Consider the following 27,718-nt stretch of genomic DNA (forward strand, 5'->3'; position numbering starts at 1 on the left):
TAGTCCTGGTTTAGACCTGGTTTAGTCCTGGTTTAGTCCTGGTTTAGTCCTAGTTTAGTCCTGGTGTAGTCCTGGTTCAGTCCTGGTTTAGACCTGGTGTAGTCCTGGTGTAGTCCTGGTTCAGTCCTGGTTTAGATCTGGTTCAGTCCTGGTGTAGTCCTGGTTTAGATCTGGTTCAGTCCTGGTGTAGTCCTGGTTTAGACCTGGTTTAGTCCTGGTTCAGTCCTGGTTTAGACCTGGTTTAGTTCTGGTTGAGTCCTGGTTTAGTCCTGGTTTAGACCTGGTTTGGTTCTGGTTCAGTCCTGGTTTAGACCTGGTTTAGTCCTGGTTTAGACCTGGTTTGGTTCTGGTTTGGTTCTGGTTTAGACCTGGTTTGGTTCTGGTTTAGTCCTGGTTTAGACCTGGTTTAGACCTGGTTTAGTCCTGGTTTAGACCTGGTTTAGACCTGGTTTAGACCTGGTTTAGTCCTGGTTTAGTCCTGGTTTGGTTCTGGTTTAGTCCTGGTTTAGTCCTGGTTTAGTCCTGGTTTAGTTCTGGTTTAGACCTGGTTTAGTCCTGGTTTAGTCCTGGTTTGTTCTGGTTTAGTCCTGGTTTAGTCCTGGTTTGTTCTGGTTTGTTCTGGTTTAGTCCTGGTTTGGTTGGTTTGGTTCTGGTTTGGTTCTGGTTTAGTCCTGGTTTAGTCCTGGTTGGTTCTAGTTTGGTTCTGGTTTTCTGGTTTAGTCCTGGTTTAGTCCTGGTTTGGTTCTGGTTTGGTTCTGGTTTAGACCTGGTTTGGTTCTGGTTTAGACCTGGTTCAGTCCTGGTTTAGACCTGGTTTTTCTGGTTTGTTTGGTTTAGACCTGGTTTGGTTCTGGTTTAGGTTTGGTTCTGGTTTGGTTCTGGTTTAGACTGGTTTGGTTTCTGGTTTAGACCTGTTTGGTTCTGGTTTAACCTGGTTTAGACCTGGTTTAGTCCTGGTTTGGTTCTGGTTTGGTTCCTGGTTTAGACCTGGTTTGGTTCTGGTTTAGTCCTGGTCTGTATGATTTTTCTTGTGATATTTAAATTTAAGTGTTGATAATTGAGGAAAAATAAAGACACGTAACAAGTCACGATAAAACATCTTCAGTTTGCTTTATGGCTGTGATTTTTAACCACTGGCATGTTTACATTCTGTTTTTTTAATTCTGAATTAACTGTTCTGAATTTAATAGTCCGGAATTAAAATATTCTCTTTCGAGTTTCCATGGAAATAATAATTCTGAATTGAGGTTTACATGGAAAAAATGTTTAATTGCTTTTTAAAATTCCACTCAGCGTCGGGGGCGGAGTCCTGCACCGGATTATTCAGGCTGGCGCCACCTAGTGTCTCTGCTCAGTTTCATTTCTCTCCGGCGACTAGGTCAGGAGTCGGAAAACACTCCACAACACATTCTGTGTTGTCAACGATTCCCGAGATCGAGGATTTAAAGCCGGAACAAAGAGAAAGTTTAGTGAATTTAATCAAGGGGAAAGACGTTATTGTTCTTCTTCCTACGGGATTTGGGAAAAGCTTAATATACCAGTTATCCCCATTAGCGGAGCATTACATACGTCATGACCAAATAACAGCGACTGGTTAAATCAGGCATGTCCAAAGTATGGCCCGTGGGCCACATGCGGCCCTCAGACAAATTTTTGTTGGCCCTCAGGCTTCTAGGTGAATTGGCCCAAATTATATGGCATCAATTAGAATTAATTATTTTTTTACTGTAAGTTTTTTGAAAATCTACTTTGATAAAGCTAATATTTTAATATTTAGTGTGTGGTTTTAAGGATCTTAGCGTGAATAAAGACTGATGGTTGATTCTAATGTGTTAAACCTGCACATATTTAAATTTTTCACTGTATTGAGCTCCAGTCTACGGCCCTCGATCCTGTGTTTAGATATGTTGCCCTTGATGAAAAAAGTTTGGACACCCCTGGGTTAAATGATAAAAAGTACCCGTCTACCGTCGAGTGAACACATCCTAATGCTGCGAGGTCCGATGGTTTCTACGAAGTGAAACCGGCTGATGAATCAGGCCACTGAAAAGCAGCACTGGTCACAGACTCAGGCCTGACGGTTGTTGACTAGAGAAAATGCAAAAACTTAAATTTGGAAAAATGTGACAGGTTTGTTTTCGGGAGATGTTATTAGTTTAATGCCACACGGTGGGACATTCTAAACAAGGCAATACCATTTCGATTGAGACAAGCAGGCGACGGATCCTCCAACAGAAAAGTTACTCAGTGCATTTTGAGCGAGCAATGTTTTATTTTTTCCAAAGTCAAGGAAATATAAAACACACGACAGTGAGTTGATGCTCAGAAACAAAGATTCATCACAAAGAAAAGCAAAGTTTCCGTTTGCGTGTTGAGCCTGATTATAAACACAGCAGCCGCGGTGACTTCAGCTGATCACAGATGCACGTCACTTTTGTTGGACACACTTGAAGATAATGCCCCCAGAATCTTTGGCACAGATGTAGTCCAGAGTCACGGAGTTGGGGTAGTCGTTCCAAAGTGTTTCTGTTTTCAGAGAGAGAAATTCTTGGGTTTAGATGCAATAATAATAATAATAATAATAATAATAATAATAATAATAATAATAATAATACATAGAATAAATATAGAGTTAAACAGAAAATAGATTTAAGCACAATTCATGTGTCATTCGTTTATTTATTTTTCAAAATAAAATAAAAAATAAGAAAAAAAAAAAAAAAAAGTTTTTCTTCATTATTTGTCTTCAAAACCAAAATGAAAAAATGGATAATGATTCGTTTTTTCTGTTTTTCGATTTTGTGTTTAAATGAAAAATGGAAAAAACGAATAAAGGCCGTTTCCTGTCTCCATGACTTAAACTGTGATGCCGGACAGGTTTAGTCCTGGTTTAGTCCTGGTTTAGTCCTGGTTTAGTCCTGGTTTAGTCCTGGTTTAGACCTGGTTTAGACCTGGTTTAGTCCTGGTTTAGACCTGGTTTAGACCTGGTTTAGTCCTGGTTTAGACCTAGTTTAGTCCTGGGTTAGACCTGGTTTAGACCTGGTTTAGTCCTGGTTTAGACCTGGTTTAGACCTGGTTTAGACCTGGTTTAGTCCTGATTTAGATCTGGTTTAGTCCTGGTTTAGACCTTGTTTAGACCTGGTTTAGTCCTGGTTTAGACCTGATTTAGACCTGGTTTAGACCTGGTTTAGACCTGGTTTAGTCCTGATTTAGATCTGGTTTAGTCCTGGTTTAGTCCTGGGTTAGACCTGGTTTAGACCTTGTTTAGACCTGGATTAGTCCAGGTTTAGTTCTTGTTTATCCTGGTTTAGACCTGGTTTAGTCCTGATTTAGACCTGGTTTAGTCCTGATTTAGATCTGGTTTAGTCCTGGTTTAGTTCTGGTTTAGTCCTGGTTTAGACCTGGTTACCTGGTTTAGACCTGGTTTAGACCTGGTTTAGTCCTGATTTAGATCTGGTTTAGTCCTGGGTTAGACCTGGTTTAGACCTTGTTTAGACCTGGATTAGTCCAGGTTTAGTTCTTGTTTATCCTGTTCCTGTTTTAGTCTTTTCTGTTTAGTTCACCGTCATCGTTCACCATGAGGCAGTGCTCCACTCCGTCACCATTGTCCGGCTGTGAGCCTGAAGGAGGCCAGTGGGTGTAGTCCCAGGGAGTCCCATCCCTCCAGAACCACCTCCCCTCCTGCAGGAAAACACACGTTTACAACAGCTGAACCCTTCCAGACCTAAAGGCATTTTTAATACATCTGCCCTCGCCTAGATTTTATCTCAATTTTGCTCATAAAACTCCCCCTTTTACCCCCTAATGAAGTGTCATACATCCTTTTTTTTTCAGTACAACCTGTTATTTCACAATCTGCTGCTGTAGTTGTGTCATGTGGCTGTAATAAAAGTTACAAGACTAGAAATACAAATGAAAAAAGAAAATAAAATTCACACTCTTTCATATAAAACACACAGCAAACATGTATAAACAACTTTTTGACTCGTGGGCCACGAAGGGTTCTAAAATTTGACAGAAGGGCCGGACCAGGGGCAGATGGAAGGAGAATCTGCCTCATTAGAGAAAAAAAGTATCCCATGTTATTGAAATATCCCATAACTGAAAATCATTTCAAAGCATTACAACAAAATATCGGTCTTTCAAGTCCCACGGTATTTGCTATTTATTGAAATGATGTTTAAAACACTGACTTCATTATTCAAGTTCGGCGCGCCAGAGTAAAAAGATTAAAGGGCCGCATATGGTAAAAAAAAAAAAAAAAAAAAGCACGGTATGCGCAATTACGCAGACCAATATGCCTAATTTTCTATTTATTTGAGAAATATTGGCTTTTTCAATTCAACAGACGCTCAGAGCATCGACCATTTTGACTCACTACACTCTTTGGCAAAGTTTGGGCCGATCAAAATGGACGGAGCTCAGGAGTTTGGCTCCCCAGGCCCGATTCCTGAGTTTGAGTCCTGATTCCCAAGTTTGTGTTCCAATTCCCAATTCTCGGGTTTGAGTCTTGGCTTCCAAGTTTGAATTACAATTCCCAACTTTGAGTCGTAGGTTCAGATTACCAAGTTTTAGTCCCAGGTCCCGAGTTTGAGTACCGATTCCCGAGTTTGAGTCCCAATTTCCAAGTTTGAATCCCAATTCCCCAGTTTGGGTTCAAATTCCCGATTCTCGAGTTTGAGTCCCGATTCCCAGGTTTGAGTCCCTATTCCCGAGATTGAGTCCCGCGTCCCGATTCCCTAGTTTTAGTCTCGAGTCCCGAGTTTGAGAACTGATTTCCAAGTTTAAATCCTGACACCCAAGTTTGGGTTCAAATTCCCGATTCTTGAGTTTGAGTCCCTGGTCCCAATTCCTGAGTTTGAGTCCCAGATGCCGAGTTTGAGTCCCTGGTCCCAATTCCCAAGTTGGCGTCCCGATTCCCAGGTTTGAGTCTCGAGTCCCGATTCCCGAGCGGTCGACCATTTTGACTCTTTACACTCTTTGGCAAAGTTTGGACCAATCAAAACGGACGGAGCGCAGGAGTTTGGCAGAAAACAAAGTTCCCATTGGACACTCGTTTTCCCGACGTTATTGGAAAGTTATGCATGATTTTATAAAACATATGGTCATGAGCTCTGGGTAGTGACCGAAAGGACGAGATCGCGGATACAAGCGCTTGAAATGAGTTTCCTCCGCAGGGTGTCTGGGCGTCTCCCTTAGAGACAGGGTGAGGAGCTCAGTCACACGGGAGGAGCTCGGAGTAGAGCCGCTGCTCCTCCACGTGGAGAGGAGCCAGTTGAGGCTCGGGCATCTGTTCCGGATGCCTCCTGGACGCCTCCCTAGGGAGGTTCTGGGCATGTCCCACCAGGAGGAGGCCCCGGGGAAGACCCAGGACACACTGGAGGGACTATGTCTCTCGGCTGGCCAGGGAACACCTCGGGGTCGCCCCGGAGGAGCTGGAGGACGTGTCTGGGGTGAGGGAAGTCTGGGAGTCCCTGCTTAGGCTGCTGCCCCCGCGACCCGGCCCCGGATAAGCGGACGAAAATGGATGGATGGATATTTGTCAGTCTCGAATGGTTAAAACGGGACAACGGTCTGAACCTCGTGTGGTCATTTACCTCCACAGAATCCGTCCCGCCGAGTCAAGTCCTACTGTTGCTGCCTGTGGCCGTTTTGATCAAATCCAAGATGAAGTTGTTCTCCTCCAAACTGTGGACGGACGGCAGGTTTGCACCGACAGTGTGGCAGCTTTTCTACGGAATAAAAAAGTTAGGATTTAAATGATCATCACTATTGTTACATAATTAGAACCAGGACTAAACTAGGACTAAACTAGGTCTAAACCAGGTCTAAACCAGGACTAAACCAGGACTAAACCAGAGATAAACCAGGACTAAACCAGGACTGAACCAGGACTAAACCAGGACTGAACCAGGACTAAACCAGAACTCAACCAGGACTAACCCAGGACTGAACCAGGACTGAACCAGAACTAAACCAGGACTAAACCAGAACTGAACCAGGACTAAACCAGGACTGAAGCAGGACTAAACCAGAACTGAACCAGGACTAAACCAGGACTAAACTGGGACTAAACCAGGATTTAATGAGGACTAAACCAGGACTAAAGCAGATCTGAACCAGAACTAAACCAGGTCTAAACCAGAACTGAACCAGGACTAAACCAGGTCTATACCAGAACTGAACCAGGACTAACCAGGACTAAACCAGGTCTAAACCAGAACTGAACCAGGACTAAACTGGGACTAAACCAGGACTAAATCAGGACTTAATGGGGACTAAACCAGGACTAAAGCAGATCTGAACCAGAACTAAACCAGGTCTAAACCAGAATTGAACCAGGACTAAACCAGGACTAATCTTGGGCTAGAACTTGGAATCTATTTAATTTTATTACCTCAGCATCGGTCCAGGTCTTTTTCTCATTAAAGAACTTGAAACAGCGAGAGCCAAACTTACTCCAGCCGTCAGCACAACCTTCATCACAAACAATCAATGCAAATGATGAAAAACAAACATAACATAAAATAACTTTCACTTACCTTGGTCACTTTCCGTCTGCGATCACAAAAAGGAAAAAAAAAGAAATAAATATTAGAAATGAAACTAGTGAAATCGAGAGATTAATTAATTATGATCTGTAATTAATTAATCTAATTAATCTCTTTTAAATCTCACCTAAAAACTATACAACATATAAACCATCAGCCCGTTTGACATTTTAATGTGTTTAATGCAGATTTGCGCAAGTCTCACAGAAACAAAACTTAAAACCACATGGCTAATTTACATAAACTAAGCGAAGAAAAGAAAGAAAGAAAAAAAAAAAAACACTCTTGTGCGCTGATGCGGTTCAGCTTCTGTGGGACTAAAGGACACGACTCAGTGGAATATGAGTGTTCTTTCTGTGACAGAGGGGTGTTCTGCTGACGGTGAGTCTGTTCTGTCTGTGTCACAATGTTTTTAAAGATCAGACATGTGCAGGTTTATCGCAGATTTGGCCGAGAATGGGAATGAACATTACAATTCTTTGCGGGAGCGATGTGTTATTGTCCCAAAAACACATAAAAACAGATTTTATAATAAGGCAACTCACATACAGAAACAGTAAAGCTCGAGATTAAAAATGAGATTAAAACATAATGCGCTAAATATGACTGTAATTAATTAATCACAGTTAACGCAATAATTTGACATCCCCTTTTCATAGACTGTATTTACACAAACCATAAAATGTAACTAAAGTGGTTCTAAAGCCAGAACTAAACCAGGACTAGACTGAACCAACTAGTAGTACTACTATAAATACTTACAGCTCGAGCAGGCAGCAGAGCCACGGCGGCCAAACAGGCCAAGAGCATCGGGAGTCGACGAGCAGCCATCTGAAATAAAAGGTTTAATAAGAGGAGTTTAGATGTGATGAGACAGACTCGAGACTTACCTTCAGAGCCTCTTGAGGGTCACTGTGGCTTTGAGAAGATACAGACGCATTTATAGAATCAGGAGCAGGAAGGAGGGAACTATAACAACAAAACATCAACTGGCTGAAAATGGAAATTCATGAGAAAAATAATTTGAACATTGGTTGCAGATGATCTTTGTGAGTTCCAAGTACTTTGAGAAACACTGCATGATATTCATTAAATCTTATGATCTTGTGACACAAATCAAAGTGATGAGAAACATATTGTGATCATAAATTTTATCATACGGTGATGTAACTACAATTGTTTGCAGTAAGAAGTGCTATTACGCCACACTTCTCGACGGCAGCCTTCTACCTTCTGCCTGCCTATGAAGTGATCCAACTTGTTCCTGCCACTGTGAGTATCGAGCCAGTCCAGTACCAGGCCACATCAGTTTGCCCAACGCTTTCGGTGCGACAACCTACGCCAGTTGTGACAGCACCACTGTACCAGCCCCAAGCTCCACTCACACGGTTCCAAAATCTAGTCAACCACAGCATCACCTAATGTGCCTCAGCACCACCAGCTGCAGTACACTCCTGCTCCCTCCTTACAGCCTGTGCACCAGTCTTCGCAAACTCCGACTGCACAGCCACTGAACCAGCAACAGATCCAAGTCCACCCCCACAACATGCGCCACAACCTGAGCCGCCCTCTTCACTGCAGCCCAAGTACCCCTTGCCTTTCAGTTAGTAATATGATTTAAATGTGTTTATAGATATCAGATGAAAACATAGTTCAGACGTAAGTAAAAGTAATTTATTGTTTTATCATTATTCCTTTCATGTTGTAATTCCAGTACCTGAGCAAGAAAAGCTGTTTTGTGCAAAAAAAAAAAAGCCACAACAGAAATGACCGGCAAGTGAAGAAGAACTACAACGTGAAAGGAATAATGATAAAACAATAAATTACTTTTACTTACGTTTCCAAGCAATCAGCCAAAAGGACTGAAGACAAGACATTAAAGCTCCAAGAATACGTTCCTGTGTCCGTTTACTCTCTGCCCAGTCCTCCTAGCTATCTTCAATAACAATCTTAAACCAGGATCTTCTTCATTGTGTCAAAGACATAACCTACCTTCAGGTGGAAGCCCCGGCGATTCTGTTGCGATCTATATCGATTCATCTCAATGCACCGGGCTCCTTTTTTGGGGCCATTCTGTGTAAGTTTTGTATTTTAAAAGAAACTGCTGTGACCACGTCCTTTTTAAGATCCGAAATAATATTTACTGCCATGTGAACAGAGTGCTTTGGCTCTTTGTTGTGAAGACGTTTACGGTGAAGTCAGCTCCCACACTGCAAAAAAACCAAACAAAATCTAGTCAAGTCAAGGGCCTGTTTACACAAGAACACTTGTGGGTAAAAGCAATAAAATATTTGATCAGAAGTGCCTTTCATTTAGACGGAGACGGCATTTTTGGGGCTTAAAAATGCAAAAACCTGAAACCAGCTGCAGTACACTCCTGCTCCCTCCTTACAGCCTGTGCACCAGCCTTCGCAAGCTCCGACTGCACAGCCACTGAACCAGCAACAGATCCAAGTCAGTCTCCATAACGTGCTCCACAACCTGAGCCACCCTCTTCACTGCAGCCCAAGTACCATCTGTCTCCATCTTGCTTTCCTTCTCCCGATCCCCCAGTTCCAGTACCTGAGCAAGAAAAGCAGTTTTGTGCTGGCGGGAGTCAAATCACCTTTGACTCATCAGTACCAGATAACCTTGTCCAAGAATCAGTTGGCCCAGCCCTTCCTGTGCAACAACCTACGCCAGTTGTGACAGCACCAGTGTACCAACCCCAAGCTCCACTCGCACAGTTCCAAAATCTTGTCAACCAAAGCATCATCTAATGGAAGACTGTCCAAGAAACAAATGAAGACCGGACTATGACGTTGTATAAGACTACAACGGGATCAAAACAAGACTAAACCAGGACTAAACCCAAAAACATCTAAGGCCCCGTTTACACGTACATGGGTATTTTTAAAAACGGAGACATTTCCCTTTGTTTGTTCACGTCGTTTACATGCAAACAACAAATTCACCTCTGAAAACGAATCTTTCTAAAAACTCCGGCTAGAGTGGAGATTTTGGAAAACTCCGGTTTTACGTTTACGTGTAAACTGACATAAATGGAGTTTTAGGAGCTGACGCGCCAAAAGTGCGACCAATGTTTTACCTTTTACTATGATGATCACAGTGTGCGAAAAACACGGGGAGCAAAATTTAGTAAAAAAAAAATATATATATATATATATATATATATATATATATATATATGTGTGTATATATATATATATATATATATATATATATATATATATATATATATATATATATATATATATATATATATATAGATAGATAGATAGATAGATAGAGTCTAGACACCGTCCCATACGAACCTGGACAGGATAAGACTGATGTTCCTTCAATTGCGAAAGGAATTTATGTTCCCCTTAACACCGTGGACTCTCCTCATCTAAAGTTATCACCATGAACTCATAAAACAGCAGCATGTAGCCTAGAACTTTGTACAAACTCACCGCACATCAGCCCGGAGCAGAAGCTCTGACTTTGGGTAACAGCGCAACACACGGGAGCAGATACCGTAGTACGCAGGGTCCAGTGTTGGTCAGATCGGTCTGGAGGCTCCGTCTTCCATGTCCTGGTTCCAGACGGGGACGAGCGAGACCAGCGCACAAAGGACTGGGTCCGAGGGGTTGCGCGTCGTCGTCTGCGCTGGTCTCTGCTGGTTCCGTTTGGGGAAAGTGAGAATGCGCTGTGGACTGCAGGTCCGGGCGGGCTGCTCCTGTCCTCCGCGCTCGACTGCGGCTGGTTCCGAGTTGGTGCAAAGCATCCGGACAGAAATGTGAATCCCGTTTGGTTTGTTATATATATGAACAAGGACTCGGAGGTCAGTGATTTTGCCACTTCTTTAACAGATCTGTGGAGAGGCGAGCCGCTCACTAATTCACATTTTTTAAGGTATTTTTGAGTAAAACTTACAACTGTAAAGAAATAAATGCTACAGGTTTGAATCTGATCCAGGTGCCGCCCAGAGTCTCTGCGTAGTTCTAATGGGCTCGATGGTGTATTTATGTGGGTTGATGTAAACTTAAAACTTTTTTGAAAACGATGCTGTGTGCACGATGTTATTTTGGAAAACGGAGGGAGGGAAATATTCATTTTTCAAAATACCCTGCCATGTGTAAACATAGCCTAAGACCTAAAGTACCAGATCTACCAAGTACCAACCAAGAGTAAAAAAGAGCTGAATTAAACTCAGACTAAACCAAAAATAAATGGCTAATACTGGTTAAAAAAAACAAAAAACAAAAACGATTGACTTTACCATTTCCAGAACTTCACTTAAAGCTATTTATGTATTACTTATTTTTAGTTTAGTTTCTTTAAATGTTCACTATGTACCTTTTATGGTGGAGGACTGGTTTGCCTGGAATATTTATGGAATTTGACATATTTATCTACATTGGAACCAGCAGGTGACGCCACAAGGCCAAGTTACAAGTCAAATCTCTGGAGGTAAGAAATGATGTTTTTCAAGGCGTCTTTGAGCAACAAAAACACCTGTAATTAAATGATTGCTAAAAAGACGTGTGTCATACAATATTGTACAAAATCAGTAGCATCATGGACACAAAATCCACCAAATTTTTGGGCATCATTATCGATGATAATCTATATTGGACAGAGCATGCTGATTGGGTGACCAGAAAAAACAAATCTCTTGGTATTATAAGAAAAGTCTGTAAATTTCTGGATTCAAAGTTTATACTTACATTATACTATAGTTTAATTTATCCATATCTGTCATATTGTAATAGAATCTGGGCTGCACTTTTTCTACTCTGAACAAAATATTATTGGTGCAAAAACATTTTGTTCGAATTGCAACTCGTTCTATGCCACTAACATCGTCTGCTCATTTATTCACCAAACTTAATATTCTTAATATTAATGGGATTAATATTTATCAAATTTGTATTTTTATGTATAAAATTCTTTACAGTTCAACAACGACCCCTAAACATTTCACATTTTATTTTAAAACCAATGCAGAGATTCATAGATACAAAACTCGTCAAATGCATCATTTTCATGTTCCAAAATTTGTCACATCAAGAGCTCAGTTTTGTGACGATACAGAGACGGGAAATTCAGGAGTCAGTTTTCACATCTGGTTAGTGACGCAGATCAGAGGAGTTGTTTTAAAACAGTTTGAGGAAATGTTTGATATTTCATGCTAATGTTTGATCATCTTTCAATTGTGGATGTTTTATTGTGTTTTAATCCATGTTTGAATCAAAAGAATTTAATGCATGGTGTTTAAATGTTAAATGTCATTTATTTTGGGTTTTTTGCCTCTTCCGGCACCTACTTTTTATCTAGTGTGTTTCTTTTTATTGTTATGTTATATGTGCACACAGAGGTTTTAAATGAGTAATTTGTATTTTTTCCCAAAAGAAACAGAGAAATACAAGGTGATGAAAATTTAAAAAAGCAAAAGCTCCATCTGGGCGTTCAGCATTAGAAACAGAGGTCATGACAGATTACAGGTGCAGGACTAAACAGAGTCAGGAGCCCAGGCCTGATCCGACATCGACAAAGAGACACGGCAACATGATTACGCTTAGTGCACTGCCTTAAAGTGCACATGACAAGTTAGACTACACATTTAATTAAAATATAGTGAACATTATTATTTATCCCTTAGTTTGAAAATGTTTGTCTAGTTTATGATTTTACTTCCTGATTGGACATGGTCAGTAAATGTAACATGTGCAGCAGTAATTTCATAACCCAGCAACAGCTCGAAGTTTCGCAGCTCATCTAAGCAGCTGGGTCAATTGTCAACTTTGTCCAGTTGACCAATTGAATTTCTCCATTGCCATAAAAAAGTAAAAAAAAAACAAAAAACAAAACAGGAACCATGTCTTTGCATCTGAATGTTATTTGCCCTCTCCAGTTGTACGAGGGGCATTTTTCGCTTCGCAGTTTTTTTGTAACAAAATTATATATTTTTCCCAAAATTAAATTAAACGGATCTTAAACGGAGCCTACGAGGCCTGATAGGACTCCTTCTTCAGCCTGACGGCATCCCTTACTTTTTGGGTCCACCACCGGGTTTGGAGATTTCCACCACAACAGGCACCACAGACGTTACGCCCACAGCTACGAGCGGCCGCATCGACAATAGAGGCTGAGAACGAAGCCCAAGTCCCCAGCCTCCCCTGGATTTGCGCGTTGAAAGTCCCCCTGCTTGGACCTGCCAGGTCTTTCCAGCTTCCTCCGCCAGCAGATCCAAATCACCATCAGGTGGTGATCAGTTGACAGGTTGTGTACTGATTTACACTCTTGTGTTGGAACATGGTGTTTGTTATGGACAAACTGTGACTAGTACAGAAGTCCAATAACAGAACAGCACTCGGGTTCAGATCAGGGAGGCTGTTCCTCCCAATCACCCCTCCCCAAGTGTCACTGTTGTTGCCCACGTGGGCGTTGAAGTCCCCCAGAAGAACAACGGAGTCCCCGGTCGGCGCACTGTCTAGTACCCCTCCCAAGGACTCCAAGAAGGCCGTGTACTCTGCACTGCTGTTCGGCCCGTAGGCCGACACCACAGTGAGAGACCTGTCCCTGACTCGAAGGCGCAGGGACGCGACCCTCTCGTTCACCGGGGTGAACTCCAACACACAGCGACTGAGCTGTGGGGCAATGAGCCCACACCAGCCCGCCGCCGCTCCCCGCGGCCAACGCCAGAGAAAGAGAGTCCAGCCCCTCTCAAGGAGTTGGGTTCCAGAGCCCAAACTGTGTGTGGAGGTGAGGTCGACTATATCTAGTTGGTAACACTCAACCTCCAGCACAAGCTCCAGGTCCTTCCCCCCAGCGAGGTGACATTCCATGTCCCCAGAGTCTTCATGTCCTGAGATCCATCATCAAGGCCCCTGCCTGTGACTGCTGCCCAGATCTCTTTGCACCGGCTCCTTACAGATCCTCCTGCGGGTGGTGGGTTCATGGGAGGACAGCCTAACTTTGCTCCTTCAACAACATAGCTCCCGGGATCATTCAGACACTCAAACCCCTCCACCACGTTAAGGCGGCAGTTCAAGGTGGGGATGACGAGACACACACAAATTTGAATCACTTGTTGCAGTTGGGCCCAACAGAATCACACAAACTTTCATGTGTGGAGAAAAAAAGTAAAGAGGAACAGAGATGTCTCGTACCGGTCCAGTAGGCAGCGCAGTGTTCTCCTCCAGCATTGTCTGGCTGGTTAGGATACCAACGGCTGTAGTCCCAGCGAGTTCCATCACTCCAGAGCCAACTCCCCTCCTGTAGGAAAACACACAAGTTTAAACAGTTTAAGACAAGAGTCTGAAGATCATGTGGAAATGTGCATGTGACCATTTACCTGCACAGCATCAGACCCACCGAGCCAGGTGCGAGTGTCGCCCCCTGAGGCCGTTTTGATCAAATTCACGATGAAGTTGTGCTCCTCCAAACTGTGGATGGAGGGCAGGTTTGCACAATGTTCGTGGCAGCTTTTCTGTGGAATAAAGAATTATTAAAACCATGTCCAGAGCAGGAAAACTCTCAAAATCAAGCAGCTGAAGGCAATGATATGCAAATCAAGAAGGTATCTCACAAAATGACTCTCTAGCGCTCCCCTGAAATTGAATTTTTTTTTAAATTCATAAGACACTCTATTTGTTGTGTTCTTCTGAAAAAAATCACAGGAGGCTCATATGTGACAAAGTCAAATGATCATTGTGTTTTAGAAGAAAAACAATGGTTGAAACAGTTTTTTTCATTATTAAATGATCCGTACAAAACGTATTTACTGTCTTGATCTGCGGCTCCAAACTAATACAAAAATTTGGATAAGTTAAAATAATGTGTTGACTTGAGTCAGACCCTGTGGAACATTTTACACAATGACGTCCTGAACACAATGAATCATTTATAAGGATTTGATATAAAACTGCTCTACAGCGCCTCCTGGAAAATTACAGTAGTGTCCAAAAATAAAGTTTGTCGTGGTCATGTCAAATAGATTCTCCACATTTTACTGAACAAAAAAGTTCATGAGAACATGCCCCTGTCTCCAACCCGACACTGACAGAAAATGTGTCACTGGGACGAGTGGAGTCGTGGAGGATCTGCAGAGTTTTGGGGAGAGACGCTGTAGGTGACACAGACTCTTTGAAGTGGCATGTACGCTTTTGTTCCCTTTATTTTTATTACACTTATTATCAACATTAATAGTTGTTTTATTACCTCAGCATCGGTCCAGGTCTTTTTCACATTAAAGAACTTGAAACAGCGAGAGCCAAACTTACTCCAGCCGTCAGCACAACCTTCATCAGAAACAATCAATGCAAATGATGAAAAACAAATATGATGTAAAATAACTTTCACTTACCTGGGTCATCTTCTGCCTGTGATCAGAAAATACATAAAAACAATTAGAAACATCTTTTCATAGGCCACATTTATACAAACCATAAAAAGTTGGGACTAAAGTGGCACTAAACCTGGAAAAAACCCTGGACTAGACCGAACTGACCATATACGTACTGTATATATGTATATAGTAGTATAAATACTTACAGCTCGAGCAGGCAGCAGAGCCACGGCGGCCAAACAGGCCAAGAGCATCAGGAGTCGACGAGCAGCCATCTGTAATAAAAGGTTTAATAAGAGGGTTTTAGATGTGATGAGACAGACTCGAGACTTACCTTCAGAGCCTCTTGAGGGTCACTGTGGCTTTGAGAAGATACAGACGCATTTATAATCAGGAGCAGGAAGGAGGGAACTATAACAACAAAATATCAACTGTCTGAAAGGGGAATTCAGGAGAAAAATTATTTGAGTATTGCTCACAGATCTGGGTGAGTACTTTGACAAACACTGCATGGTATTCATTAAATTTTATGATCTAGTGAGGCAAATCAAAACACCCAGAGTGTCCAAGAACCAAATTAAGGCCAGACTATATCAAGACTAAACCAGGACTAAACCAAAAAAACATCTAAGACCTAAAGGACCAGATCCAAAGACAAAAACAAGAGTAAAACGGAGCTGAAAACTGAACTCAAACTAAACTCAGACTAAACCATAAATAAATGGCTAAAACTGTAAAAAAAAAAAAAAAAAAAAACTAAAATGATTTATCTTTTGTTTAGTTTCTTTAAATGTTCAGTATGTACCTTTTATGGTGGAGGACTGGTTTGCCTGGAATATTTATGGAATTTCACATATTTATCTACATTGGAACCAGCAGGTGACGCCACCAGGCCAAGTGTTTTTGAGCAACAAAAACACCTGTAATTAAATGATTGCTAGAAAGACACGTGTCATACAATATTGTACACGGCTCACTTCTGGGCTAATTATAAAAAATCCAGTTTGCAAAGACTGCAGGTGCCTACAATGAGGCTTTACGGAGCTTTTGAGGAGCCGCGATGGACGAGTGCGACTGAAATGTTTGTTACTGCATGAGTGAACATTTTGCCAGCTGCACTAAGAATTTTAATGTACAGTTTTATCTGCAGACTCAACAAATCAGACGATGAAATAATAATTTCATTCACAAATTTGAGATTCAGTGCAGTAAGATCAGTTCAGTATGTGGAGACACCGGTGTGGTTGTCTTTTAAAAGCGTAAATGTTAATTGTTTTGTCACTGTCCTTGTCTGTTTTTAAAATGGACCATGAGTCCGGAATAAAGATGATGATGATGATGATGATGATGTATAGAATCAGTAGCATCATGGACACAAGCAGGTGATGGACTCCCAGATAAAAAGTCACACAGAGGCCCTTTTAAATGAGTAATGTTGTATTTTTTTCCAAAGAAAAAGCAAAAGAGGATGCAGAACACACAGTTGAGACTCAGAAACAAAGTTTAATCACAAAGAAAAACCAAAGCCTCATGTGGGCGCTCAGCTTGATGACAAACAGTAGATTTGGTGATGTAGTTGATCACAGATGCAGTGGTCACTTCTTTGCAGGGCTGCACTGGCAGGCGAAGCCCTCCAGAGTCAGGATCCCACCCTTGGGTTTCAGTGAAAACCGAGGAAGAGCTTTGGCACAGATGTAGCTCAGTTTCACGCGCTGTTTGGAGCATCATTCCACAAACCCCCTGTTTTCAAACAGAGAAATGTGTGAATAATCCTCACATAATAATGGTAAATGGTCACATTTTTCTATAGCGCTTTTCCACCTTCAAGACTCAAAGTGCTTTACAACAAGGAACCACTCACCCATTCACACACACATTCATACACCAGTGCACACAGACACTGTGGGCAAGGTGGGTTAAGTGTCTTGCCCAAGGACACAACGGCAGCATTCATCTGTGGGAGCTGGAATCACACCAGCCAAACCTGTGGGTCAGTGGATCTGACCACTCAACCTGTGATGTTTATGTCGAGAGCTGGAATCAAACCACCAACCTTCAGATCAGTGGGCGAATGCTCCACCAACTGAGCTACTGCCGCCCATAATGCAGTCTAATTTTTTTTTTTGCCAGGCCCAACCAGCTGAGCAGGACTACAGATCTGATCTGACATCGACAAAGAGACACGGCAACATGATTACGCTTAGTGCACTGCCTTGAAGTGCACATGAAAAGTTAGACTACACATTTAATTTAAATGTAGTAAACATTATTATATTTGAACATTTTTATGATTTTACTCCCTGGTTGGACATGAGCAGCAAATGTGACCCATACCCAACAGTAATTTAACCGAGCAACCAAAATGTAAAGGGACAAACTTGGTGTTGTCAGACTAATAAAAATAAATATCAACATCTTTATTTTGTTACATCAGTGTTTAAACTGTGTAAATTGTTTCTGCATTTTGGATGATCCCTGAGGGATTGTTTGTTTTGCAGTTTTTTTTTGTTTTTTGTAACAAAATTGTAGCTTTTTCACAAAATGTAACTTTGGCCTCTTCTCTTTGTTATTCTAATGTTACAATCACCAAATCTCACAAATTGTCCTGTTTTTAACACATGACTCCTTCATCAACTCCTTGGGCATTTGTCTCAAATTTTGTGAAAATGTTCTGGAAGAGTGGGGCAGCAAAAGTTATCCATATTTTTTGGATATGATTTAGTCTTTACAGGTCCAGAATGTTGAGACATTTACACAAAGACAAATTTCCTCAAAGTTGAATCACTTGTTGCAGTTGGGCTCAACAGAATGACACAAACTTTCACGTGTGGATTAAAAAAGTAAAGAGGAATAGAGAAGTCTCGTACCGCTCCAGTAGGCAGCGCAGTGCTCGTGGCCTTGTTCATTGTTTGGCTCGTTAACAAGCCAACTGGTGTAGTCCCAACGAGTTCCATCACTCCAGAACCACTTCCCCTCCTGTAGGAAAACACACACGTTTAAACAGTTTAAAACAGGACAAGAGTCTGATGATCATGTGGAAATGTGCATGTGACCATTTACCTGCACAGCATCAGACCCACCGATCCAGGCGTGGTTGTCGCCCCCTGTGGCTGAATTTATCAAATCCTTGATGAAGTTGCTCTCCTCCAAACTGTGGATGGAGGGCAGGTTTGCACCAAGATCGTGGCAGCTTTTCTATGAAATAAAGAGTTATTAAAACCACTAATCAAAATGTGGTATTTGGCTTTTTTTATAAAATGTCAAATGTGGGTGTGACTCTCCTGCAAAAGTGGTCATTTTGAAGTATCAAAACTTGGATAAGTTAAAATAATGTGTTGACTTGAGTCAGACCCTGTGGAACATTTTACACAATGACGTCCTGAACACAATGAATCATTTATAAGGATTTGATATAAAACTGCTCTACAGCGCCTCCTGGAAAATTACAGTAGTGTCCAAAAATAAAGTTTGTCGTGGTCATGTCAAACAGATTCTCCACATTTTATTGAACAAAAAAGTTCATGAGAACATGCCCCTGTCTCCAACCCTGACACTGACAGAAAATGTGTCACTGGGACGAGTGGAGTCGTGGAGGATCTGCAGAGTTTTGAGGAGAGACGCTGTAGGTGACACAGACTCTTTGAAGTGGCATGTACGCTTTTGTTCCCTTTATTTTTATTACACTTATTATCAGCATTAATAGTTGTTTTATTACCTCAGCTTCGGCCCAGGTCTTTTGATCATTAAAGAACTTGAAACAGCGAGAGCCAAACTTACTCCAGCCGCTACAACAGCCTTCATCAGAAACAATCAATGCAAATGATGAAAAACAAATATGATGTAAAATAACGTTGACTTACCTGGATTATTTTCTGCCTGTGATCAGAAAATGTATAAAAACAATTAAAAATTAAACGAGATGGTTTAATAAATATGTACTGTATATAGTAGTATAAATACTTACAGCTCGAGCGGACAGCAGAGCCACGGCGGCAAAACAGGCCAAGAGCATCAGGAGTCGACGAGCAGCCATCTGAAATAAAAGGTTTCGATGTGAATGCATCAAGAGGGTTTAGATGTGATGAGACAGACTCGAGACTTACCTTCAGAGCCTCTTTAGGGTCACTGTGGCTTTGAGAAAATACAGACGCATTTATAGAGTCAGGAGCAGGAAGGAGGGAATAAAACCATCAATTGTTTGAATGAGGAAATTTTAATAATGAGTTTTTAATGAGTATTGGCTGCATCACTGTATCTTTGACGGGCTTTTCCAGTTCCAAGTTAAAACAACAACAACAAATTATAAATAATTAAAGGCGCGGTAACCCCATCTGAAACTACACTCATTGGAATTTCTGATAACTGAGCCACACCAGCAGGAAATGCAGGTAAGTTGAGTTTATTCTCATATGTGAGCTTTTAGAGGTTTGAAACACAACTGTTGCTCTTGTAGTGTCATTTGTGCACTAAACTAAAACAGTGCCCAATGCAGTGTGGAGGCAAAACTTCTGAAAAGCTGCAGACTCACCGATGTTCATCCAAGCCTCAGTTAAAAACATAGACTCTTTATATAAATGGACATAACAAACCTGCTCATGTGTCACACAGTGAGTAGCAACCAAGTGCCCACAGGAGCAGGCCCACGGCAGGAGAAATATCAACAGTTAGAAGATAGTTTGTGTACTTCTGAGGAATTTAAGAGGACCAAGAAAAAGAAAGGACATGTGTCACTTGAGGCTGCGTTCAGACTGCAGCCTCAAGTGACACGTGTCCGATTTTTCCCCCTATATGACCTGTATCCGATCTTTTAATGACAGTCTGGACGACACAGATCCGATTTTTACCAGATCCTCGAAGGGTTGACCAGGTTTTGTATTCACCCTGTGTCTGTGTCTGTCCACCTGCGATAATTCCACCAATTATGAACCGATTGTCACCAAATTTGGTACGTGGGTCGAGCCCCCGTGCCCGATGCCGCAAAAAAGGTTTGGTGATGATCCAAGGTCATTTGAGGTCACATAGGTCAATCGAAAGGTCACGCTATTATAAAGGATCAGCAATTTCTGAACCATCTACGGCCTAAAATATTCACCCAATCATCACACAAGTTGACACAAACATAACCAGGGCACACTGGATCTTGCAGGTTCAAACCGGTCAAGGTCACTTGAAGGTCAAGGTAACCAAGGTTAAATATGTGTTGTTGAGCTGACCGGACACGTCACAACAACATCGCATGACTCTGAGGAAGAGCGCGAGTGAGCAGTCGAAACTGTCAGGAATGAAAACAAACTCTTGGTCTGAAAAAAGAACCTAATAACATAAAACTTACGTACATTAAAGTAGATTAAACCCACATGAATGAATTATATACAGTAGATCGGCTCATAATGTAAACAGAAGGCTCAAGTAAATATAATATTTACACGTATAATAATAAGTGTGTGTTTGTAACCTCAGACACTTATGGTGCAGTCACACTAGGACTTTAGCACCGTGCCCAAGCACGGATCTCCGTTACTCGTACGAGAAATACAGTGAATAAAGTCGGCTCTAAAACATACAGTGACTCTGCGCTCACCTTCAGTGACTGTGTCACACAGACGTTTATCTGCGTCTCGTCTCCGACTCTCATCACTGCTCCACTCTGTTTTTATCTCCATAAACTCATGGAGGAGTGTGTATCATAAGAGGACGCACATCTGCCTCACAATTGAATAGATATTTCTGCCTCTGGACTTATTTTCTCTGCTAAAGCGTTCGCTCTGCTGCCACATGTAAACAAACAGCGCCGTGTGATGATGTCACTGGCAGTGGCCCGGTTCGGTTGTGCAGGTGTGAGTGCAGAACACAGAACTCACAGCAATCCAGTGTAACCTTTTATTTCCACACTGCCGTCATTTTAAAGAAGGCACCAGATCACCGTGTCACACACCACTATTCAACCGGACTTTTAACTCACTCCACTGAAAGCTGAATGTGGCTTTCTTGTAATATTTGTCTGAATATATATGGTTGCTGAATATTCTGTGCATCCCTCCCCAACACTGTTTCAAACAACCAGCTTCTGTGTTGTCTTGTCACTGCTTGTGTAACAGTCGAGTCTCTGTTCATTAAAAGATTAATGTCTTGATGCACATCCATTAACCCTTATTATATATGTGTGTTGTGTTCTTGAGTACTGCACCGGGTGAAGGAAGGACCATGAGACACTGGTGATACTGGATACACCTTTACTGACGATTCTGCACAAATGAAAGAAAAATACAAATCCTTGTCACATGTTTCCCCATGCACACAACTCATCTGTCCCTCCTCAGTGGCGCTGGGCAGACTGAGAGGCGCTGATGTGCAGCACGTAACCCACGTTGCTCTTAAAGGGACAGTACAGGCAAAATGTGCAACTCTTACTAACAAATAATAACATTGGGAAATAGGCTAAAACCTGCCTGAAACCATGATATAATGATAGAAATTTAAATTAAGTGAAGGATTTGGTGAAATTCTAAAAAAAATGGGTACACTTGTACTGTTGGATTGGTTGATTTGGTTGAATTGGTTGATTTGGTTGGATTGGTTGATTTATGTTGATTTCGTTGATTTGGTTGGATTGGTTGATTTGGTTGGATTGGTTGATTTATTGGTTGATTTGGTTGATTTGGTTGGATTGGTTGATTTGGTTGATTGGTTGATTTGGTTGATTTGGTTGGATTTGGTTGATTGGTTGATTTGGTTGGATTTGGTTGGATTTGGTTGATTTGGTTGGATTGGTTGATTTGGTTTGATTTGGTTGATTTGGTTGGATTGGTTGATTTGGTTGATTTGGTTGGATTGGATTGGTTGATTGGTTGATTTGGTTGGATTGGTTGGATTGGATTGGATTTGGTTGGATTGGTTGATTGGTTGGATTGGTTGATTGGTTGATTTGGTTGATTTGGTTGATTGGTTGATTGATTTTGGTTGATTTGGTTGATTGGGTTGATTTGGTTTGGATTGGTTGGTTGGTTGATTTGGTTGATTTGGTTGGATTGGTTGATTTGGTTGGATTGGTTGATTTGGTTGATTTGGTTGGATTGGTTGATTTGGTTGGATTGGTTGATTGGTTGGATTGGTTGATTGGTTGGATTGGTTGATTTGGTTGGATTGGTTGATTTGGTTGATTTGGTTGGATTGGTTGATTGGTTGATTGGTTGATTTGGTTGGATTGGTTGGATTTGGTTGATTTGGTTGATTTGGTTGGATTTGGTTGATTTGGTTGGATTGGTTGATTTGGTTGATTGGTTGATTGGTTGATTTGGTTGATTTGGTTGATTTGGTTGGATTGGTTGATTTGGTTGGATTGGTTGATTTTTGGTTGATTTGGTTGATTTGGTTGATTTGGTTGATTTGGTTGGATTGGTTGATTTGGTTGGATTGGTTGAATTGGTTGGATTGGATTGGTTGATTTGGTTGATTTGGTTGGATTGGTTGATTTTGGTTGATTGGATTGGTTGAATTTGGTTGATTGGTTGATTTGGTTGATTGGTTGATTGGTTGATTTGGTTGATTTGGTTGGATTGGTTGATTTGGTTGGATTGGTTGATTTGGTTGATTGGGTTTGATTTGGTTGATTTGGTTGGATTGGTTGATTTGGTTGAAAATGTTGATTTATGTTGATTTGGTTGAATTGGTTGATTTGGTTGGATTGGTTGATTTATGTTGATTTATGTTGATTTGGTTGATTTGGTTGATTTGGTTGAGAATGACAGTGAACTTTTTTGAGCTACAGCTACAAACTTTTGTGACTTTTGTCATGAATGAGGTGTGGCTCTTCTTGTTTCATAACTTTCATACCAAACCTCTGACTGTAGGTCACGTTTTAAATTCTGAAATAAAGAGCCATCCAAAAAAAAACATTCTTTTATAATAATTAAGAAGAAATAAAAACTGCACGCAGGGTTAAAGGGCCCTCACAGCACATATAATGGAACAGATTCAAACTAACAAAAACCTTTGAACGCTGGCTCTTGTTGGGGTGTCTGTGCTTCTGTGTTGGGCAGCTGATACATATTGTTGATCAGTAACATGATCTCATATTCTGTTATAATTTACTGGAGAAGAATTGGGGAGCTCTATAGTTTTGTTTTACTGTATGGAGCTCAACAGTGACTGCCCACGTACCGTTCATTTTTCTCAAAGACTTTCCAAAAAATGGCAGCACTGTGCATTTTAAACAGCCTTTTTGAACTAAAAACAGTTGTGTTTAGTATTAGTTGGCATGTAGCCGTTTAGCCTCTGCAATATCAAACTCTTACGTGCGGTTACTGTGACGATACTAACACATTTGTATTACCTTTATAACACATTTGAATAATGAAGTTTTTAATAAGTATTGGCATCATCTTTATATCTTTGACAGGTTTAATAGAGTGAGTCATCACTTGAATAAAATGACTAATTATAAAAGGCGTTGTAACTTCATCTGAAGCAAGACTTATTGGAATTCTTTGACAACAGAGCCAGAAAAGCAGGAAATGGCACTTTTGCGTTCAAACTAAGTGCAGTCACTAACTACGTAATACAACTCCAATACTTCACAGGTGAGTTGAGTTTATTCTTGTATATGAGCAGTCGAGGTTTGAAACACAACTTTGGCTCTTGTAATAGGATTTGTACACAAAACTGAACAGTGTCACATTAAATTCATTCAATTTCACCCTGACTATTCCTAAAACTACTGCAGCTTCACCACATCAACTTGTGTAATCACCATAGAGAATTAGAAAACAGATACAAAAAAATAGTCTGATCATATACCCTATTTTTCAGACTATAAGGCCCAATTTTTTTCATAGTTTGAGTGTTTCCTGTGACTTACACTTCGGTGCGACTTAGGCTACATTTTTATGATGACAGTCTGAACAAAAGACGTAAAAGTGACTTTGCGTCTTCATTTTTATTCCACGTTTAGAAAAGCGTTTTCAGGAGGAAATCTGCGTGCGAAAGTGTGTGGAATTCGATTGTGTGTTCATGTCATCCGACATGTTTGTTTCTGTGTTCTGTATGTATGTGACCTGAGCAGATCTGAAGAGTTTTGTGTCTTGGGCAGCGAGGTCCCGTTTCGTAAGCGAGAGAAGACAAACAGACTGAGCTGCACTTTCTTGTTCTTGTGGTTTTACAGCAACATCACGTCTTGGTCTCTTTGCAGTGGAAGGTGTTTCTTGGTGAACAGCTGGTGCCTTTCGCTTTGGCGTTGACTTTTTTAAATTCATAACTGAGGTGGAGCGAGGGATCAGGATTTTGTTTTGTTGGCGCTCCACATACAAAATGTTCGCTGCAAACTCGGGATGATTTAGGCAGTGAAATGTTTCCTTTTTGGTTCTTCCTGTGGATCAATCCTGCCCATCGTCTTCACCTTTCACTATTTTTCAATTCCGTTGGGAAGAGAAACAGTTTGGACAGAGGTTTGAGTCACACACATCTGTTTCCCTTTTGCAGTTATGGAGTTCGCAAACACATTTCTACAGCCGTTTTCCGCTGTTAGGATCCAACAGCCACACAATTACGATGTCCAAATCCCAAAACTAAAATATGACAATATCAGAACCAGAAACAAAAGTGATATGGTTCAAAAGACTCGAAAAGATCGACTCTGACAATAGATGCATCCCACTGGGAAAACAAACATGGCTGTTTGATGCTCACTTTTTCGGAAAATTCTTCCCAGTATGAATTGCGCAATGAACGGAAGTTCGAGGTCCTTGATGCATCTATTCTGCGCTGTTTGAGCTGGCTGTGGTCCTCAGTACGCATGTGCAAACCTCTAAAACAACAAGCTGGCTTCTACAGTTGTAAAAGAGCATGTAGAAAGCACAGACTGTAAGCTGCGCTTTCAACATGTGCCTCCAGGCCTCTGTAGAAGGGCAAAACAACACGGGACGGCCGGAACTGCGGTTGTTGCAGTTTTGCTCAGTGACCAGAAAGCCGTGGGCTGCAGCCTGTGAAGGTCGGGTCCTTTGCAGCCTTTGAAGGACCCGGCCTTCGTAGCTTTCGAAGGCTGCAGCCCTCAAATTGGGACATGGCTTTAGATTAAAGGTTTACAGGTCTTGATCTGAAGCTATAGAAGGTAGACCACAAGTGTGAACTAAATAAATAGTTACTGAACTAGCAGGTACACTAGGTACACACTAATCAAAATGTGGTATTTGGCTTTTTTATAAAATGTCAAATGTGGGTGTGACTCTCCTGCAAACGTGGTCATTTTGAAGTATCAAAATTTGGATAAGTTAAAATAATGTGTTGACTTGAGTCAGACCCTGTGGAACATTTTACACAATGACGTCCTGAACACAATGAATCATTTATAAGGATTTGATATAAAACTGCTCTACAGCGCCTCCTGGAAAATTACAGTAGTGTCCAAAAATAAAGTTTGTCGTGGTCATGTCAAATAGATTCTCCACATTTTATTGAACAAAAAAGTTCATGAGAACATGCCCCTGTCTCCAACCCTGACACTGACAGAAAATGTGTCACTGGGACGAGTGGAGTCGTGGAGGATCTGCAGAGTTTTGAGGAGAGACGCTGTAGGTGACACAGACTCTTTGAAGTGGCATGTACGCTTTTGTTCCCTTTATTTTTATTACACTTATTATCAACATTAATAGTTGTTTTATTACCTCAGCTTCGGTCCAGGTCCTTTTATCATTTAGAAATTTGAAACAGCGAGAGCCAAACTTACTCCAGCCGTCAGCACAGCCTTCATCAGAAACAATCAATGCAAATGATGAAAAACAAATATGATGTAAAATAACTTTCACTTACCTGGGTCATCTTCTGCCTGTGATCAGTGCATGCATAATGCATAAAAACAATTACAAATTCAACCAGATGATTTAATAAATTTGTACTGTATATAGTAGTATAAATACTTACAGCTCGAGCAGGCAGCAGAGCCACGGCGGCCAAACAGGCCAAGAGCATCAGGAGTCGACGAGCAGCCATCTGAAATAAAAGGTTTCTATGTTAATATATTAAGAGGGTTTTAGATGTGATGAGACAGACTCGAGACTTACCTTCAGAGCCTCTTTAGGGTCACTGTGGCTTTGAGAAAATACAGACGCATTTATAGAGTCAGGAGCAGGAAGAAGGAAATAAAACCATCAATTGTTTTGAATAAGGAAATTCATATCAGGAGTTTTTGTGATGCCGCCACATCTTCGTATCATTCATATCTTTGTCTAACAGGTTTGCACAACTGGAACTGTCCTATACTTTCCAGCTTCCTGTTCAAAGTGCATCTACAGGTCAAGAATGAAAGCTCTGCAACAATGGCTTAACCCAAATGTGTTGTTTTTGGACCTTGTAACGTAAATCTGATTATGACAACTGTGACAGAACATGTGACAAAGACTCTTGCGTATCAAGTTGGACTCAGCTCAGGACAGTATCAGCCACACCTTTGTATCTTTGACAGGTTGATCTCTGAGGGACTAATTCCTTGAATTTGTTACTTTCCAGTTTTCACTTAAAACAACCACTGTTAAACAACTGTAAACATAAAACCTCATCTGAGCTGCAAGAGGAAAACTGATGACAAATTGAAGAGGTGGATCATATGAATGGAACCAAAGAGCCCAGAACAACCTCCAAACAAATTAAATGTGGACTTGAAGGGCGAGATACATCAGTGTCAGATCACACCTCTGATGTGATGTGACTGGAATTTGTCACAATGCATATGGAAAAACCACAAAGCTTCTGGAAGAATGTTCTTTGGACAGATGAGACAAAACTGGAGCTCTCTTGGCAAAGCACATCAGCTCTATGTTCACAGACGCAAAAATGAAGCACGACAAGAAAATAGCACAGTCCCCACTGTGAAGCACGGAGGAGGTTTGGTTTTGTTCTGGGGCTGTTTTGCTGCGTCCAGCACAGAGCGTCTTGAATCTGTGCAAAATACAACAAAATTTCAAAACTATCAATGTATTCTGGAATGAAATGTGTTGCCTAGTGTCAGAAAGTTTGGTCTCAGTCATAGGTCATGGGTTTTCCAACAGGATAATGACTGAAAACACACAGCGGAAAAACACCCAAGAATGGCTAAGAACATTGGACTGTTCTGGAGTGTTCTTCTGTGAACCCAGATCTCAATCCTCGGTGAAAGGAGCTGAAACATTCTGTCTGGAGAAGGTACTCTTCAAACCTGAGACAACTAAAGAAGTTTACTCCTGTGAAATGGGTCAAAATACCTGTTGACCAGTGCAGAAGACTCGCTGATAGTTACAGAAATCATTTGTTTGCAGAGTTTGCCTCAAAATGTTGTGCAACAAAATATTAAGTTGCGGGAACCATCATTTTTGTCCAGGCCAGTTTCATTATTTTGTTTTTTCTTAATGATTCTGTTGAACCACAGGTGAAAAACAATGTGTGATTCACGTTGGACTATTTTCAGTAATTTTTTATTTATTATTGTTTTTATCAGTTTCAAGTTATTTCAGTGACCACTGTTGATTTTTCTTTCATTACAAGAGGAGTACCAACAATTCTGAACACGTTTGTATATCGCCAGTCCCAGTAGGTTACAGTGAACCCTCGTTTATCGCGGGGGATACGTTCCAAAAATAACCCGCAATAGGTGAAATCCGCGAAGTAGTCAGCTTTATTTTTTACTGTGATTTTACAATGCAATACTGAACTGCAGAATGAAACAAAAAATAAAACCTCTTTTCAGGCCCAACATGTGTTAAAGAAATAGAAATATTAACGTTTTCTTACAAATAACTATAATAGTTTAAAGAACGGTGTTGTAAAACAATATTTTAAATACTGTAGTAATGAATACAAGGTAGGA

General features: G+C 41.1%; 3 protein-coding genes across 3 annotated transcripts; all 3 read right to left on the minus strand.

The window, feature by feature from the left end:
* Positions 1 to 2,258: 2,258 nt before the first annotated feature.
* LOC129408178 (galactose-specific lectin nattectin-like) lies at positions 2,259 to 9,077 on the minus strand. The gene is made up of 8 exons (XM_055151235.1): positions 8,944 to 9,077; positions 7,442 to 7,520; positions 7,314 to 7,382; positions 6,543 to 6,558; positions 6,398 to 6,477; positions 5,598 to 5,732; positions 3,564 to 3,681; positions 2,259 to 2,526 (listed from the first exon to the last, which is right to left on the minus strand). The coding sequence occupies exons 1-6, from the start codon at positions 9,075 to 9,077 to the stop codon at positions 5,622 to 5,624; spliced, it is 489 nt and encodes a 162-aa protein (XP_055007210.1). The 3' UTR covers positions 2,259 to 2,526; positions 3,564 to 3,681; positions 5,598 to 5,621.
* Positions 9,078 to 13,317: 4,240 nt separating this feature from the next.
* LOC129408179 (galactose-specific lectin nattectin-like) lies at positions 13,318 to 15,398 on the minus strand. Its single transcript, XM_055151236.1, has 8 exons — positions 15,392 to 15,398; positions 15,221 to 15,297; positions 15,093 to 15,161; positions 14,905 to 14,920; positions 14,760 to 14,839; positions 13,894 to 14,028; positions 13,709 to 13,814; positions 13,318 to 13,520 (listed from the first exon to the last, which is right to left on the minus strand). The coding sequence occupies exons 1-8, from the start codon at positions 15,396 to 15,398 to the stop codon at positions 13,318 to 13,320; spliced, it is 693 nt and encodes a 230-aa protein (XP_055007211.1).
* A 971-nt stretch (positions 15,399 to 16,369) lies between these two features.
* LOC110165160 (ladderlectin-like) lies at positions 16,370 to 26,018 on the minus strand. The gene is made up of 7 exons (XM_055150963.1): positions 25,941 to 26,018; positions 25,801 to 25,869; positions 25,690 to 25,705; positions 25,545 to 25,624; positions 17,947 to 18,081; positions 17,754 to 17,862; positions 16,370 to 16,626 (listed from the first exon to the last, which is right to left on the minus strand). Exons 2-7 carry the CDS (start codon positions 25,867 to 25,869, stop codon positions 16,592 to 16,594), a joined length of 444 nt encoding a protein of 147 aa, XP_055006938.1. The 5' UTR covers positions 25,941 to 26,018; the 3' UTR covers positions 16,370 to 16,591.
* Positions 26,019 to 27,718: the final 1,700 nt, after the last annotated feature.

This window comes from Boleophthalmus pectinirostris, unplaced genomic scaffold (assembly GCF_026225935.1).
Source record: "Boleophthalmus pectinirostris isolate CB_2022bp ecotype Guang Dong unplaced genomic scaffold, ASM2622593v1 HiC_scaffold_15, whole genome shotgun sequence".
NCBI classification, from domain to species: Eukaryota; Metazoa; Chordata; class Actinopteri; order Gobiiformes; family Gobiidae; genus Boleophthalmus; species Boleophthalmus pectinirostris.

What these genes read in the sequence shown, in the direction of transcription:
- LOC129408178 (XM_055151235.1), bottom strand. Translation starts at nt 9,077, where the DNA reads ATGGAGACAGATGGTACTTGGGCTGCAGTGAAGAGGGTGGCTCAGGTT. An exon ending in CGAAGGCTGGTGCACAGGCT is followed by an intron (nt 7,521 to 8,943) that starts GTAAGGAGGGAG and finishes TTGTTGTTATAG; the next exon opens with TTCCCTCCTTCCTGCTCCTG. An exon ending in ACCCTCAAGAGGCTCTGAAG is followed by an intron (nt 7,383 to 7,441) that starts GTAAGTCTCGAG and finishes CTTTTATTTCAG; the next exon opens with ATGGCTGCTCGTCGACTCCC.
- LOC129408179 (XM_055151236.1), bottom strand. An exon ending in ACCCTCAAGAGGCTCTGAAG is followed by an intron (nt 15,162 to 15,220) that starts GTAAGTCTCGAG and finishes CTTTTATTACAG; the next exon opens with ATGGCTGCTCGTCGACTCCT. An exon ending in AGACCTGGACCGATGCTGAG is followed by an intron (nt 14,029 to 14,759) that starts GTAATAAAACAA and finishes TTTATTCCACAG; the next exon opens with AAAAGCTGCCACGAACATTG.
- LOC110165160 (XM_055150963.1), bottom strand. Translation starts at nt 25,869, where the DNA reads ATGGCTGCTCGTCGACTCCTGATGCTCTTGGCCTGTTTGGCCGCCGTG. An exon ending in GGACCTGGACCGAAGCTGAG is followed by an intron (nt 18,082 to 25,544) that starts GTAATAAAACAA and finishes TTTATTTCATAG; the next exon opens with AAAAGCTGCCACGATCTTGG. An exon ending in GTGGGTCTGATGCTGTGCAG is followed by an intron (nt 17,863 to 17,946) that starts GTAAATGGTCAC and finishes GTTTTCCTACAG; the next exon opens with GAGGGGAAGTGGTTCTGGAG.